General features: G+C 49.3%; 1 protein-coding gene and 1 long non-coding RNA gene across 2 annotated transcripts; both read left to right on the forward strand.

The window, feature by feature from the left end:
• The first annotated feature begins 1,485 nt into the window (after window positions 1-1,485).
• LOC137097431 (uncharacterized) lies at window positions 1,486-2,722 on the forward strand. Its single transcript, XM_067470544.1, has 5 exons — window positions 1,486-1,567; window positions 1,761-1,937; window positions 2,066-2,212; window positions 2,330-2,449; window positions 2,546-2,722. The coding sequence occupies exons 2-5, from the start codon at window positions 1,764-1,766 to the stop codon at window positions 2,720-2,722; spliced, it is 618 nt and encodes a 205-aa protein (XP_067326645.1). The 5' UTR covers window positions 1,486-1,567; window positions 1,761-1,763.
• A 237-nt stretch (window positions 2,723-2,959) lies between these two features.
• Window positions 2,960-3,941, forward strand: LOC137097259 (uncharacterized). Its single transcript, XR_010910092.1, has 3 exons — window positions 2,960-3,052; window positions 3,153-3,347; window positions 3,445-3,941. It is a non-coding gene; the product is annotated as an uncharacterized lncRNA (long non-coding RNA).
• The last annotated feature ends 8,651 nt before the right edge of the window (window positions 3,942-12,592 follow it).

Here is a 12,592-nt window from a genome sequence, read left to right on the forward strand (position 1 = left end):
GGTGGCAGGTGTGTCCTAGAGATGTTCTGGTAGGCTGCTCTTTAGCCACAAGAAAGGTATGTTGGGACCCCAATGCCCCATTCCTTCCAACAGGCATCCTACACATCTACACATTCCCCTCCCTCCATTTTTGACCCAGGAGACTTTCCATGTTTCCCGAGTGCCACTGTTTCCCTTCTTTCTTCCTTACAGGCGCAAGAACACCTTCACCGTCTGTGCCAGCTCCTCTGCAGTCCCTCCTCTGCAGAGGCTATGCGGGCTGTGGATTACGTGGCCCGCAAACATCTCAAGATGGCCACAGACCACTATCTGGAGTCCAGTGGGAGGTAAGAGAGCTGGGCCTGGGGTGCCACTCCCCTGTCCCCATGGGGCTGGAGACAAGCCTGACCCTGACCCTGGCTCCCTCTTCCCTCTCTTCATTCACAGGGAGTGTGGTGAATTGATGTGCGCCGTTCTCAATTCACCTTACTGCTCTGCGGAGGCGGCGCTCGACCTGTTCCTGGCCAAGGTGAAGGAGGGCCCTTGGCTGGCCGAGGAGGGCAAAGAACAGGGGAGTTCCACTTTGGATGCGGCCACAGTAAGGACATCCCCTCCTGCACCCTGTCTTTGAGGGCCTTGGGAGGGAGAGGGGGCCCTCTTTCCTGGCCGTCAGCAGGAGCCCTCCTGGCATTTAATCCTCCTCCTTTCCCTCCGCAGGCAAGAGCGACGCGGGCCATCGGGAAGATCGTGAGATACATCAAGGACAGCAGTCGCCTGCAGGGGTGGTTCCTGGAGCTTCTGCTCGCCTTGGTGACCAACTACATCGAGGTCACAAGGCCTGGGTTGGAGGCGCCCAGCAGGGACCAGAGCAGCATCTACGTTCCTCCAGAGTAAGGAGCGGGGGAGGCTCAGTGGGGCTCCCAGGCCTTTTGGGGGGCCAGATGGGGGACTCAAATCCTCCACTGGGAAGTAAACTTTTTTCTTTCATTTTCTTGCAGAGAACTGGCGAAGATAATCATAGTGCTGCTGAAGAGGGTGGCCCGGGTGTCTTTCAAGGGGACCTCCAAGGAGATGCTAGAAGACCTCAGCATCTGCCCTGAGGGAATGGCCCTCCAGTTGCGGTAAGGAGCCAAGGGCCGGAGGAGGTTCGGGGAGGATGCACAGCCTGGTCTCTCTGGCTGCCTTCCCTCACGGGGTCCCTTTTGTCTTCCAGGAGCTTCCTCAAGTCCTCCTCCTCCCTGCTCCAGCACCTGTATTCCACTTGGGAAACAGAAGCGCCGCTGGAGCATTCGGCCGGAGTGGTGGCCTTCTATATCCAGGTGAGGAGGGTTAGTCAGCCTGGGTTTTGGGCTGGAAGGGGGCCTTAGGATAGGCGGGGGAGTTGAGGAGAGGAGAGGCAGTGCTTCCCTTCCTGGCTCCAGCTCTTCACACTTCTCCTCTTCTCTTTCAGCTGCTGCACACTGGCCAGCGCCCACACTCCCCGGAGAAGACCTGGGCACTGCTCATGGCCTGGCTCCAACATCACAGCCTGGCCGTACAACATCAGAGCAGGCAGGGCCTTCTCCTTCTGTGCAAGACATACAGGGAGGTAAGTCAGGCACAGCCCCGGCTTCACACACCACACAGAAGGCCAGCTGAGTCTAGATCCAGCAGGCCTTGCTCTTGCAGTTGTTGGAAGAAGGTCCTGGGAGGTCCCTTCCCCATCCAGGGGGGAGGACTGTGTCTACGCGTTCTCTGCAGGGGACCTCTTAGGCATGGCCTTCCTTTCTCTCTCTTTGCAGACCATGAGGCTCCAGGAGCTCCTGGACGGGGTCCTTGGGGGGCTGCAATCCCCCCACATCAACGTCGTGCTGGAGTTCCTGGGCCTGGCTGGCCAGCTGGGGGCCCTGCTGCACAAGGAAGACCAGGGCCCTGCGAAGGCTCACCTGGCTGCCGGATGCCGCCCTCTCTTCCACCACGTGAGTCTTGGCCCCTGGTCCATTTTGGGGGGGGGGGTGTAGACTTCCCCCTCTCCCCAAGCCCCGAGAAGGGGCTTCACACAAAGAAAGGGGGAGAAAGAAAGTCTCCTTTTCCTTTGTTTTTTCAGGAGGCGGCCAAGATCAGGAAGGCAGCCCTGGAATGCTTTCAGCAGCTTCTCTGGCGCCCGGAACATCAACATGAGGAGCGCAAGACCATCCACGACCTCCTTACGGTGCTGGTTCACGTGGAGGATGAGGACAAGGAGGTGGCCAAGGTGGGAGGGAGGCCCAGCGCTTGGGGCTCAGGACAGGGGTCAAGGGGGAGAGGAAGGGGTCACTTGCCCGCCAAGTGAGCCTGACTCCTTCCCTCTTCCTCCTCCTCCTCTTTGAAGACTGCGAGGGAGACCCTCAGGGAGACGGCGGAGGTCCTGCGATGGCACCTGAAGGACAGCGTTCTGGGGGGAGAGACCTTCAGCCTGCAGGAGCTGCTCCACAAAATCTCCAAGCGCCTGGTCAGTGCCCGTCCTGAAGCCTGGGAGTCAGGGGGGCCTTATGCCCGGCAGGCATAGGGAACCCTTTTTTTGACCTCATCTCTCTCTCTCCTCCAGATCCAGCACTGCAGCTCCAGGAGTGAGTTGGAGGAGCAGGTGTATGGCTGCCTGCCTTTTCTCAAGAGCAAGCTTCCCTCGGCAAAGAAGGCAGCGGCCATGTTGCTCGGTAAGAGATCGGGGGGGTGGGTGATCAGTGCCTATTCCTGGCTTCCAGCTCACTTTCTGGGGCAGTAGGAGTGCCCTCTTCCCCAGAGGACCCCTCTCCTTCCACCCTGGGCCCTTCGAGCTCATTCTGGGAACCCAGAGCCTTATTGGGGGGAGAGCAAAGATCAGGGACCTCTTCCTCCCCTTCTCTCCCTTCCTTCTGCCTGCAAAGCCCCCTCCCTGTCCTCCTCTGGGGCACCCCCTCCCTTGGGTGTAGCATTGGGTTCAGGGAGCTCCAGAATGCTCTTTGCTCAGGGAGATGGTCCCTCTCTTCTCTGCCGCCTTCCTTCTCTCCAGGTCACGTGCTTCACAAGAACAGTAACATCTGCACTGAGAGGAACACCTGCACCTACGAGGCCTGTAAGTCAGCCCAAGAGGGACTGGGCCTTGGAAGAGAGGGTCCTGGGGAGTCCGTGTTCCGTCCCTCACCTGCTGACCTCCCTCCCTCCCTTCCTTCCAGGGCTGACCGATCTCCTCGCTGACCATGACCCTGAAGTCAGGAGAGTTGGCTGGCAGACCAAGGCCATCCTCGCCAGGGCCTCCGCCCTCCACTCCCGACACGGGCTGCGAGCTGCTTTTCGGCGCTTGGTGGCAGGCTGCGGGCGAGAAAGGTACCCCCCAGAGTACGCCAAGGGCCCACCCGCCTGATGGACAGGTAAGCAAGGAAGGAGAGAAGGAGAGAAGGAGGGAGGAATTGAGGAAGAAAGAAAGGAGTCTCCTTCAACCAGTCCTCCTTTCTCTGTCCTTTGCAGGAACATCACGATCTCCCGGCTTGTTACAGGAAGACCTCCGCTACGCTCCAGCTGTGCCGCAGCCCCAAAGGGAAGTAGCGTTAAGGAGGCGGGAGTCTGCCCTGCCCTGGCCCAGGGAATCCCCGCCCCTTTGCAGAAGGACCGCCCCCGCTCTGGGCCCCATTGCCACCAGAGGCCCTTGGAGCAGAGCAGAGAAGGAAGACTGCTTGGGCCCCTTCAGGCCCCTCTGTTGAGCTCTGTTCTGTTCTGTGGGGGATTGGGGGACCTGGAGGGGAGGGGCCACCACCTGCTCCCTGGGTCTTCATTCCAACCCTTGGGCTGGGCTCCGCCTCCTTTGACCTCCGGACTCCCCCACCCTGACCCCTCCCCCTCGGCCTGGGATGCCACTACCGCTTCCTCCCTCCCTCCAAGGTGGCATCCCCACAAGGGCACTTCCCTCCCCTTGCCCAACCCATGGGTGCCGCCCCTCCTCCCCCTTCCCTCCAGGCACAGCCAGGCCTCCCTTCTCCTGAGCCCCTCCCCCCACCCAATCAGAAGGGTCAAGAGGGCAAAGGTCAAGTCATGGGTCACAGGGTCACAGCCCCCTCCTTTCCTGGGGAATATCTATAAGTTCAGACTGCATTATTTAGCAACACACATCCAGCCACAGGTAACATATGGGGTGACTGCATCAGGTCTTCAGAGGCAACCTTGCCTCCAGACAGGCCCTTTATTGTAGAAACTTCTGCAAAAAAGGGGGAAGCTGTCCAGATGACATTCTGGTCAACCCTCAATTAATTTGCCACAAACCAGGGAAACCTTGGTGTGTGGAAAATTAATTAGTTAGTGGATTTATTTTGTGCCTCTTGGAAGCTGTAGGATAAACCCACTACTTCCGGTGTCTGGACTACAGTCATTTTTCCGGACTAAATTAGTCCGGAAAACTATGGGAATCCCATCCTCCTCCCCCACAGCCCCCAACCCCTTTTTAAAAGTAAAATAAATTTAAGTAAGTTTATTTTACTTTTAAAAGGGTTTTGGGGGCTGTGGGGTAGGAGGCTAGGGTCTGCAGATGTTCTGCTGGGCCAGTCCCGGAAGAACACCTGGACACCCACCCCAGAAAGCATGCGCTTTCAGGGATGGGTGTAGACAGGCCCCCAGGAATATCCACGTATTTTAATCGCAGATGCTCCCGGGATAAAGAGCTCTCTGGAAGCGCTCTTGGGCTTTGACTCATATCATCCTAATCGCTAGCAAGCTGACTGGGATTTCAGCAAACTTCCAACACACGTTGGAACGTGTGTTGGACTGACTTCCAACACACGTTGAGAAGCACAATTTGAAGGGCTATCCAGATAGGACACAAAACGTGCGCCCTCCTGCGTTTTTCTGAGAGGCGTCCAGATGACGGCCCACATAAACGCGAATGCATTTGTCACAAGGCAGGAGAACTCTGCTTTGTTCAAGGTAATTTAACTGCTGGAAAGACACGGGTCTTTCAAAAGACCTGTGTCTTTCCCGGTGAGGGAGCTGTGTAGATGGGACCGGAGATTGTGCTGCGCGACTTCCAGTTCCTCTCTATACAATCTACCTTGGATTTCTTGGGCTTCTGGAGCCCCAGAAATGTAAGACACCCCTTCCCCAAAGCTCTTAAAACTGCCTTTCTAAAAGGAAAACAATCTGCCCCCCATTTCTCTGGAGTTCTCCTGGGTCGTACCAATGATGCATGAAGGGAGGAGGAGGAAAATTGCTCCTGTCCTGCCCCCCCCCCCTGGTGCACCATTGGCATGACCCAGAACTCCAGAGAAGGGTAAATGGTGGCAGGGTGAGTTATTTTATTTATTTTAAAGGGATATTTAAAGTTTTTTTTCTTTGTCCTGGTTTCCTGCGGGAAATCCTGGCAGGGCATGTGGACCCTCTCCTCCAGGAAAGCACACACTTTTGGGGGGTGGTGGTGGTGGTCTAGAACCATGGTCTAGAACAGGGGAACATTCGCGTTTTTAAAATGTCATTGTTACTGGGTTAAACTGCTGTCTGGAACTCTCTGAGAAACACTGCTTTAGACTTTGAGTGACTACTTCGGGGTTGTCCTTGCTCACAGGTTTGTCCAGGCAAGTGACAGCCACTGATGGGCCAGCTTTCCCCAAGGGCTGCATTGGAATTGCATTTGTATTTTCCAGTGTAGCCACTGAGGAAGGCTGGCCCATTACTGGCTGTGACTTTCCTGGACAAACCTGTCAAGCAGGAGGCCATCCCCCCTCTTCTGGAGCTATGTCTCCCGATGGGCCTTGATGCCCCTTGGGTTCACCTTGGGCCCCCCACCCACCCCGCCTCACCTGGACTCACGTGGAAGGAGGCCTGGCTGATGGGGGCCATGGAGGAGAAGCAGGAGGAGGAGGGACAGTGCTCCCCACTGACACCGCTTGTGGTTCTTGCAGGGCCTTTCCGGACGGAGGACGCCAAGGGACAGTGACTCATCGAGGGACATGAACATCGAGGGACCCTGATCAACGAGGGACTCTGACCATCGTGGGTCGCTTGACATTGGGGGACCCTGATCAGCGAAGGACCCTGGCCATCGAGGGACCATCGAGGGATGCTTGACATTGAGGGACCCTGACTGGCGCCTGTAAGAACAAGAAGAGAGAAGACAGGACTTCGATAACTGTGTTTGGATATTTCGCTTTATTGTAAAAGTTTAAAGTGTATGTTTCCTGTTATTTACTATGTAATATGATTGTCTTTCTTGTGTAGGAGAGGATCCCCCTGCCCTGTGGAAGCGCTGCTCTTCCCCTTTGGCTGCTCTGGCTGCCTCCTGTGGATCTGGGGCTTGCAGGGGAGGGAGGCCCAGGCCTCTCTGGCAGAGGGGGGTCTCCAAGGCCCCCCTCCCTCCTCTGCAAATCCCAGGACTCACAGCCCAGCCGCTGGAGGGGAAGAGACGCCCTTGGACAGCGCAGTGAGAGAGGCCCCCTAGTCTGTGTATTGTAGTTTTATCTTGTGGATTTGTGTAGACTAATATTGTATTCTTTAATGTCTTATTAGAATAAATGTACCCTTTTCTTTTTAATCTGGCACTTTCTTTAGATTCCTTTTGGGAGGGAGACCCAAACTGCCCAGGACCTGCAACTCAGGCCCCATCCACACTGACCCTTCCATGCAGGTTGAGCTGCATATGAGGCTGGATCTATATTTCCCTCTCTCCCAGGATCTGATCCCAGATTATCTGATTTGAACTGGATTATATGAGTCTGTACTGCCAGACTCATATAATCCAGTAGGGTAGGGTAGATCCAGCCTGAGTCTGCACTGACCATATTATACAGTTCTACCTGCATGAAATGACAGTGTAGGTAAGGCTATAGGCCCCATCTACACTGCCATATAATCCATTTTCAGAATGCATGTTAATTGTGGTTCAACCTGGATTATATTGCAGTGTAGGGCCCCTTCTACACAGCTTTATAAAATCCAGGTTCTCTGCTTTCTACTGGATTATTTTGCAGTGTTGATTGATTCGGATAATCCAATTCAAAGCAGAAAATGTGGACTATCTGCCTTGATATTATAGGGAATTAGAATGGATTATAGGGAATTATTATTGGATTATAGGGAAGTGTAGAAGGACCCTAGATGAGACCTAAGAAGAGGAAGTGAGAGAAGATGACAATGTTCCCATGTAGGCTGGATCTACACTGCCCTATAGCCCAAAATCTGATCCCAGATTATCTGCTTTAAACTGGATTATATGAGTCTACACTGCCAGATAACCTGGGAGAAGCAGATAGTCTGGGACCAGAAACTGGGATATGGGGCAGTGCAGATCCAGCCTGAGTTCATACTACATGAAATGATAATGTACATAAGGTTCTAGGCTCCATTGACACTGGCATAGAATTCAGTTTCTGAATACGTATTAACTGCGGTTCAAACTGGATTCTATGACAGTGTAGATGGAGCCATGGCATATAGTCTGTGTTGTATAGGCTTTGTAACCAGGGTTGTCATGTTGGGCAACCCTGACATCAATTGTGACTTAATATTATTCTATAGTCTGTTTTGTTTACTTTCTGTAACCATTTCTATAATGTCTGCTGTCTAGTGTTAAAAGATCTTTGCTTAGAATAAATGTATCCGTTTCTTTTGAATGTGGCGCTTTCCTTGGATTCCTTTGTGGAGGGAGACCTCAACTGCCCAGGACTTACAACTCAGGCCCCATCCACACTGAACCTTTCATGCAGGTTGATCTGCATTGTAGGGTGAGTGTAGACTCATCCATATGTCTGTACTGAACATATAATCCAGTTCAAAATGCATGCAATGTACAGTTTAGATGGAGCCAAAGGCCTCATTTGCACTGCCGTATAATCCAGTTTTAGAATTTGGATTAAATGCAGTTCATAATGGATGATATGGCAGTGTAGGTGGGGCCTAAAAGGAAGAAGTGAGAGAAGACAACAATGCTATCATGTAAAATGGATCCACACTGCCCTGTTCCCCAGGATCTGATCCCAGATTATCTGCTTTAAACAGGATTATATGAATCTGCACTTCCAGATAATCTGGGATAAACAGATTATTTGGTATAGGATCCTGGGATATGGGACCGTGTGGAAGGGATCGTAGTCTGTGCAAATGTGTGTGTCATTAAACTGTGTCATGTTGAGATCATGTTGTGACCAGGATGACATGGCTGTACCAATAAAGTTTGTTAAATTTCATTAAGAACTGTTTGAGTGTGTGTTTTAAAATGCTTCGCTGGGGGGATCTTGTCCTTGTGGAAATGCAAAATTGTAGATAGTAGCGAACCCTGTTCTTAGTAGTCTACAAATTGAGAATGTGTCCAAGGTGTTGTTTGTTTTTTTGTTTGTTTTTTTTTGTTGTGTCAGGAGCGACTTGAGAAACTGCTTGTATTAAAGATAGTGAACATTTCAAGAAAAGAGGTGCCTGTTCTTATGTTGACAGTAACATAAGTGGATGCACAAGAGTCCAATTTTTTATATTTAAAATCGGAGAATACAGTTATTTTGCTACATTTGTTCTGATTCTCTTTTTAAAATCTTTCTATTCCCATTATGTCAGAAATCGTGAATTTTAGATGGTTGCTTTGTTTGTTTTTCGTGTCAGGAGTGACTTGAGAAACTGCTTGTATTAAAGATAGTGAACATTTCAAGAAAAGAGGTGCCTGTTCTTATGTTGGCAGTAACATAAGTGGATGCACAAGAGTCCAATTTTTTATATTTAAAATCGGAGAATACAGTTATTTTGCTACATTTGTTCTGATTCTCTTTTTAAAATATTTCTATTCCCATTATGTCAGAAATCGTGAATTTTAGATGGTTGCTTTGTTTGTTTTTCGTGTCAGGAGTGACTTGAGAAACTGCAAGTCGCTTCTGGTGTGAGAGAATTGGCCATCTGCAAGGACATTGCCCAGGGGACACCTAGATATTTTGGTGCTGTATCATCCTTGTGGGAGGCTTCCCTCATGTCCCTGCATGGGGAGCCAGAGTTGATAGAGGGAGATCATCCACACTCTCCTTGGATTCGAAACTGCAACCCGTCGGTCTTCAGTCCTGCTGTCACAGGGTTTTAACCCACTGCGCCACCTGGGCTCCTTAGTCCAAGCTGTGAAGCTGTGGCGAAAACGTCCAATGCGAGTCTAGGCTGCATCAGTAGGAGTCTCATGCCTCGATGGAGGGGAGCCACAGTCCCATCATGCTTGCACTGGGATCATCCTGTGTTCCTTTCTGGAGACCACAATCCAAGAAGGAAAGGGTCAGGCCGAAGTGTCCAGAGAAGGAAGGGCCACCCAAAGGGTCAACGATTGTTTGCAGATTGTTCTTTTCAGAGCCAAACTAGACATCCCAGGGAAGAACGCACTGGATGCAAGGAGTCGGCTGATACCAGTCTCTTTGAGCAAATGCCCCCAAAAGACAAAGCAATGAATATGTAGCTTTCCTAGTCCTAGGGCGACACCACACTATAGAACAAATGCCCTTTGAGCCCATGTGAACGACTTTGGCTCAAGGCTATAGAATCCTGGGAGTTGTAGTTTCACTGAGAGGCTTGGTGCAGATGGGGCCTGAGTCCTAAAGTGCATCTGTGCTATAGAATTAACTCCCTATTGAAGTTAAAGACAGTCTTTTAACTTATGGAGATATATATGGAAGAGTCCAGGTGGCCTTTTATTGTATCGTACTGTCAAATAATGCAGAAGAAAGATGGCACGGGTCAAGCTCCAGCGCATGCTGCAGCTCAAGTGACTATGTTAACAAACATACATTACTTTCAATAGCTCTAATGTAAAAAAGTAACACTTAAACGCAACTATTTTATTAATTGTTTACTTCCAGGGAGTTGGTCTTGTGACTGTTACTAAAGACTCTTCCAAAGTAACTTCCTAGCAAAACATGCAAGCGGGATGACATTAGCCGGCACTGTTAATAATCATTCAAGGATTTGAAGAATGCATCTACAATGTAAAATGAATGCAGTTTTTTTTTAGAGGGATAAAGCCAGGCAGAAATAATAATAATAATAATAATAATAATAATAATAAGTCTAAAAACTGGGTGGTATTTTAGAATACCTACAGTGTCAAAACGTTCTGGTGCCTCTCCACTTTATCGATCTCTGGATTCCATAGCATTGAACCGTGGCAATCAAAGTGGTGTCAAACTGCATTAATTCTACAGTGTAGATGAACCTTTAGTCCTTACAAACAAAATACATTCCTCTCTCTTAAGGGTGTATCTGCTCTGCAAATGTCATGGCTCAATGCTATGGAATTCTGGGAGTTGCAGTTTTGCAAGGTCTGCAGCCTTCTGTGTTAAAGAATGCTGAGAAAGTGAAATGCTTTGCAAACAACAACTCCCAGGGATTCCATCACACTGGACCACAAATGTCGGCGTGTGGTCAAACTAATCCTGAGTCCAGAGCTCTAACCAATTCACCAAGCTGCCTCTCTGTTTCTGGCACTTTTGGGCAAAGAAGGCAGAAGGCCTGTCAAACTACATCTCCCAGGGTTCCCTGGTGTTCAGGTGCCTTTTCCCAGGTGAGTGAGTCAGTTCCTCCTCTTGTCCTTCAGAGGGCCCTTGCCATGTGCTGCAGTGCCAGTGTTTATTCCAGGAAGGAAAGTGAAAGAAGCCAAAGCTGAACACATTGAATCCCAGCTGCCTGCTTCTCCTGAAGATGTTTCTCTTTGTTATTGAAGACCCCCAATCCCACCCCTAATTAAAAGAAAACATAGCTTGATCTGTGGGAATTGCAGTTTCCCAAGGATGGAAGTCCAGATGAATTGGAAATGGCCTCCATCCCCATGACCTCCCTTGTGCAAGAACCAGCAGTAGCCCACACTCCATAGCCCCCAAGTCCCTGCACACGAGCATACACCCCCAGCTCAGCCGTTTGACTCAAGCCCATATGCTCCAGCAAATCTCCGCAGCTTCAATGGAGATCGCCCAGTTGATCCCCTCCCTTCTTCAAGTAATATTTAAAAACAAAAAAATCTCTGAGGGTGTTTGGCTAATTAAGAAGAGGCAACAGCAGTGAACCTCAAGACTCTGAATTTAGTTTCATTTTCAGCTTAAAATTCATCCCCTTTTCGGGAAAACAATTGGCTTCTTAGGCACACCATGACCAACAGGTTGTGTCTACATTGTCTCATTAATACAATTTGACAGCACTGTGTCTGTCTCAATAAAGGCAATCTGAAAGTTATGAACAAGACAAGTTCTATAGGTCTGTCCTTAAGTTTAATTTGTATACCTTTTTTAAGTGTAGCTCCATCCATATATATATATCTTAAAGTCCAACTGCTCATTGGAGGGAAGGATAGTAGAGGCAGAGATGAAGTACTTTGGCCACATCTTGAGAAGAAAAGAAAGCTTAGAGAAGACAACGATGCTGGGGAAAATGGAAGGAAAAAGGAAGAGGGGCCGACCAAGGGCAAGATGGATGGATGGCATCCTTGAAGTGACTGGATTGACCTTGAAGGAGCTGGGGGTGGTGACGGCCAACAGGGAGCTCTGGCGTGGGCTGGTCTATGAAGTCACGAAGAGTTGGAAAGGAATGAACGAATGAACAACAAACATACACACACACACACATTTTCTTCGTGGTCTCCGTGAATCACACAATTCACTGTTTGGAACTGTCTACAATCTAAAATGTTTTGGTGATAACCCTGCCCACCATCCTGAGGCTATATAAGGCCCGATTACCACCAAAACACCTCTGTTTTGATTCTAAAATAACATTGATTGTAAGATGCACACCAATTTCAGTAACAGCAACAGAGAAAAAAGTTTTATTCATATATACAAACAAATTTATGTATATAAAGATGCACCCCATTTGTAGAGATGTTTACAAGGAGGAATAGTGTGACTGGGCAGTTCCAAAAAAATGGCCCAATGTTACCTAAGTTCTGCACTTTAACATGGCCCTCCGCTCTACAATCCTGACATTTTAATGCCCATGAACATTATCCTCCCAGCCCTGTCTTTCTGAATTTTGCACTTTCCCTTAGCTCTGTCTAGGAATTTGCACAAACCCAGAGCCCTCTGAACTCAGCACTTTTATCGTTCTGTATGGTACTGTTTTTATGTTATGTTTTATTGTCATATGTTTTGATTTGGTTTTATTTTGATGGCATCTTATGGTGTTATGTTTTTAACTTTGTGCTCTCTGGGCTCATCCGTTGTAAGTCGCCCCATTCCCTTAGGGGAGATGGAGGCGGGGTATAAAAATAAAATTATTATTGTTGTTGTTATTATTATCTCAGAATAAAAGAAATAGGGTAATTTTAAAGTAGTCAGGATATTGAAAAAAGAAGCATGTCATACATGCAGGACTTGTATGGTGTTTTCATGTTTACAACATTTTTTGTCGTGTCAGGAGCGACTTAAGAAACTGCAAGTCGTTTCTGGTGTGAGAAACATGGTAAAACAAGCATATGACCATCTACAATCTAGCTATCTATCCATCCCATTTAATTGAGACTGGATGGTTCTACTTCGGATGAAAATTAGCCATAATTTGCAGTGGCTATTTGAGATAGATGGTCATGATGGCTACCATCATCAGGAGATATAATTTCTACCAGAACAAGGAATATTGCAAATGGTAAGTGTTCTGTCGTGCACTGGGTCTGAACAAATTGTCTTTATTC

Source organism: Anolis sagrei, chromosome 6 (genome assembly GCF_037176765.1).
Source record: "Anolis sagrei isolate rAnoSag1 chromosome 6, rAnoSag1.mat, whole genome shotgun sequence".
Classification (NCBI taxonomy): Eukaryota; Metazoa; Chordata; class Lepidosauria; order Squamata; family Dactyloidae; genus Anolis; species Anolis sagrei.

Bases quoted from the DNA above. Each gene is read 5' to 3' on its own strand.
- LOC137097431 (XM_067470544.1), top strand. From the start codon at position 1,764: ATGAGGCTCCAGGAGCTCCTGGACGGGGTCCTTGGGGGGCTGCAATCC. The intron at 1,938-2,065 runs GTGAGTCTTGGC...TTGTTTTTTCAG, and splicing joins GCCGCCCTCTCTTCCACCAC to GAGGCGGCCAAGATCAGGAA. The intron at 2,213-2,329 runs GTGGGAGGGAGG...TCCTCTTTGAAG, and splicing joins AGGACAAGGAGGTGGCCAAG to ACTGCGAGGGAGACCCTCAG.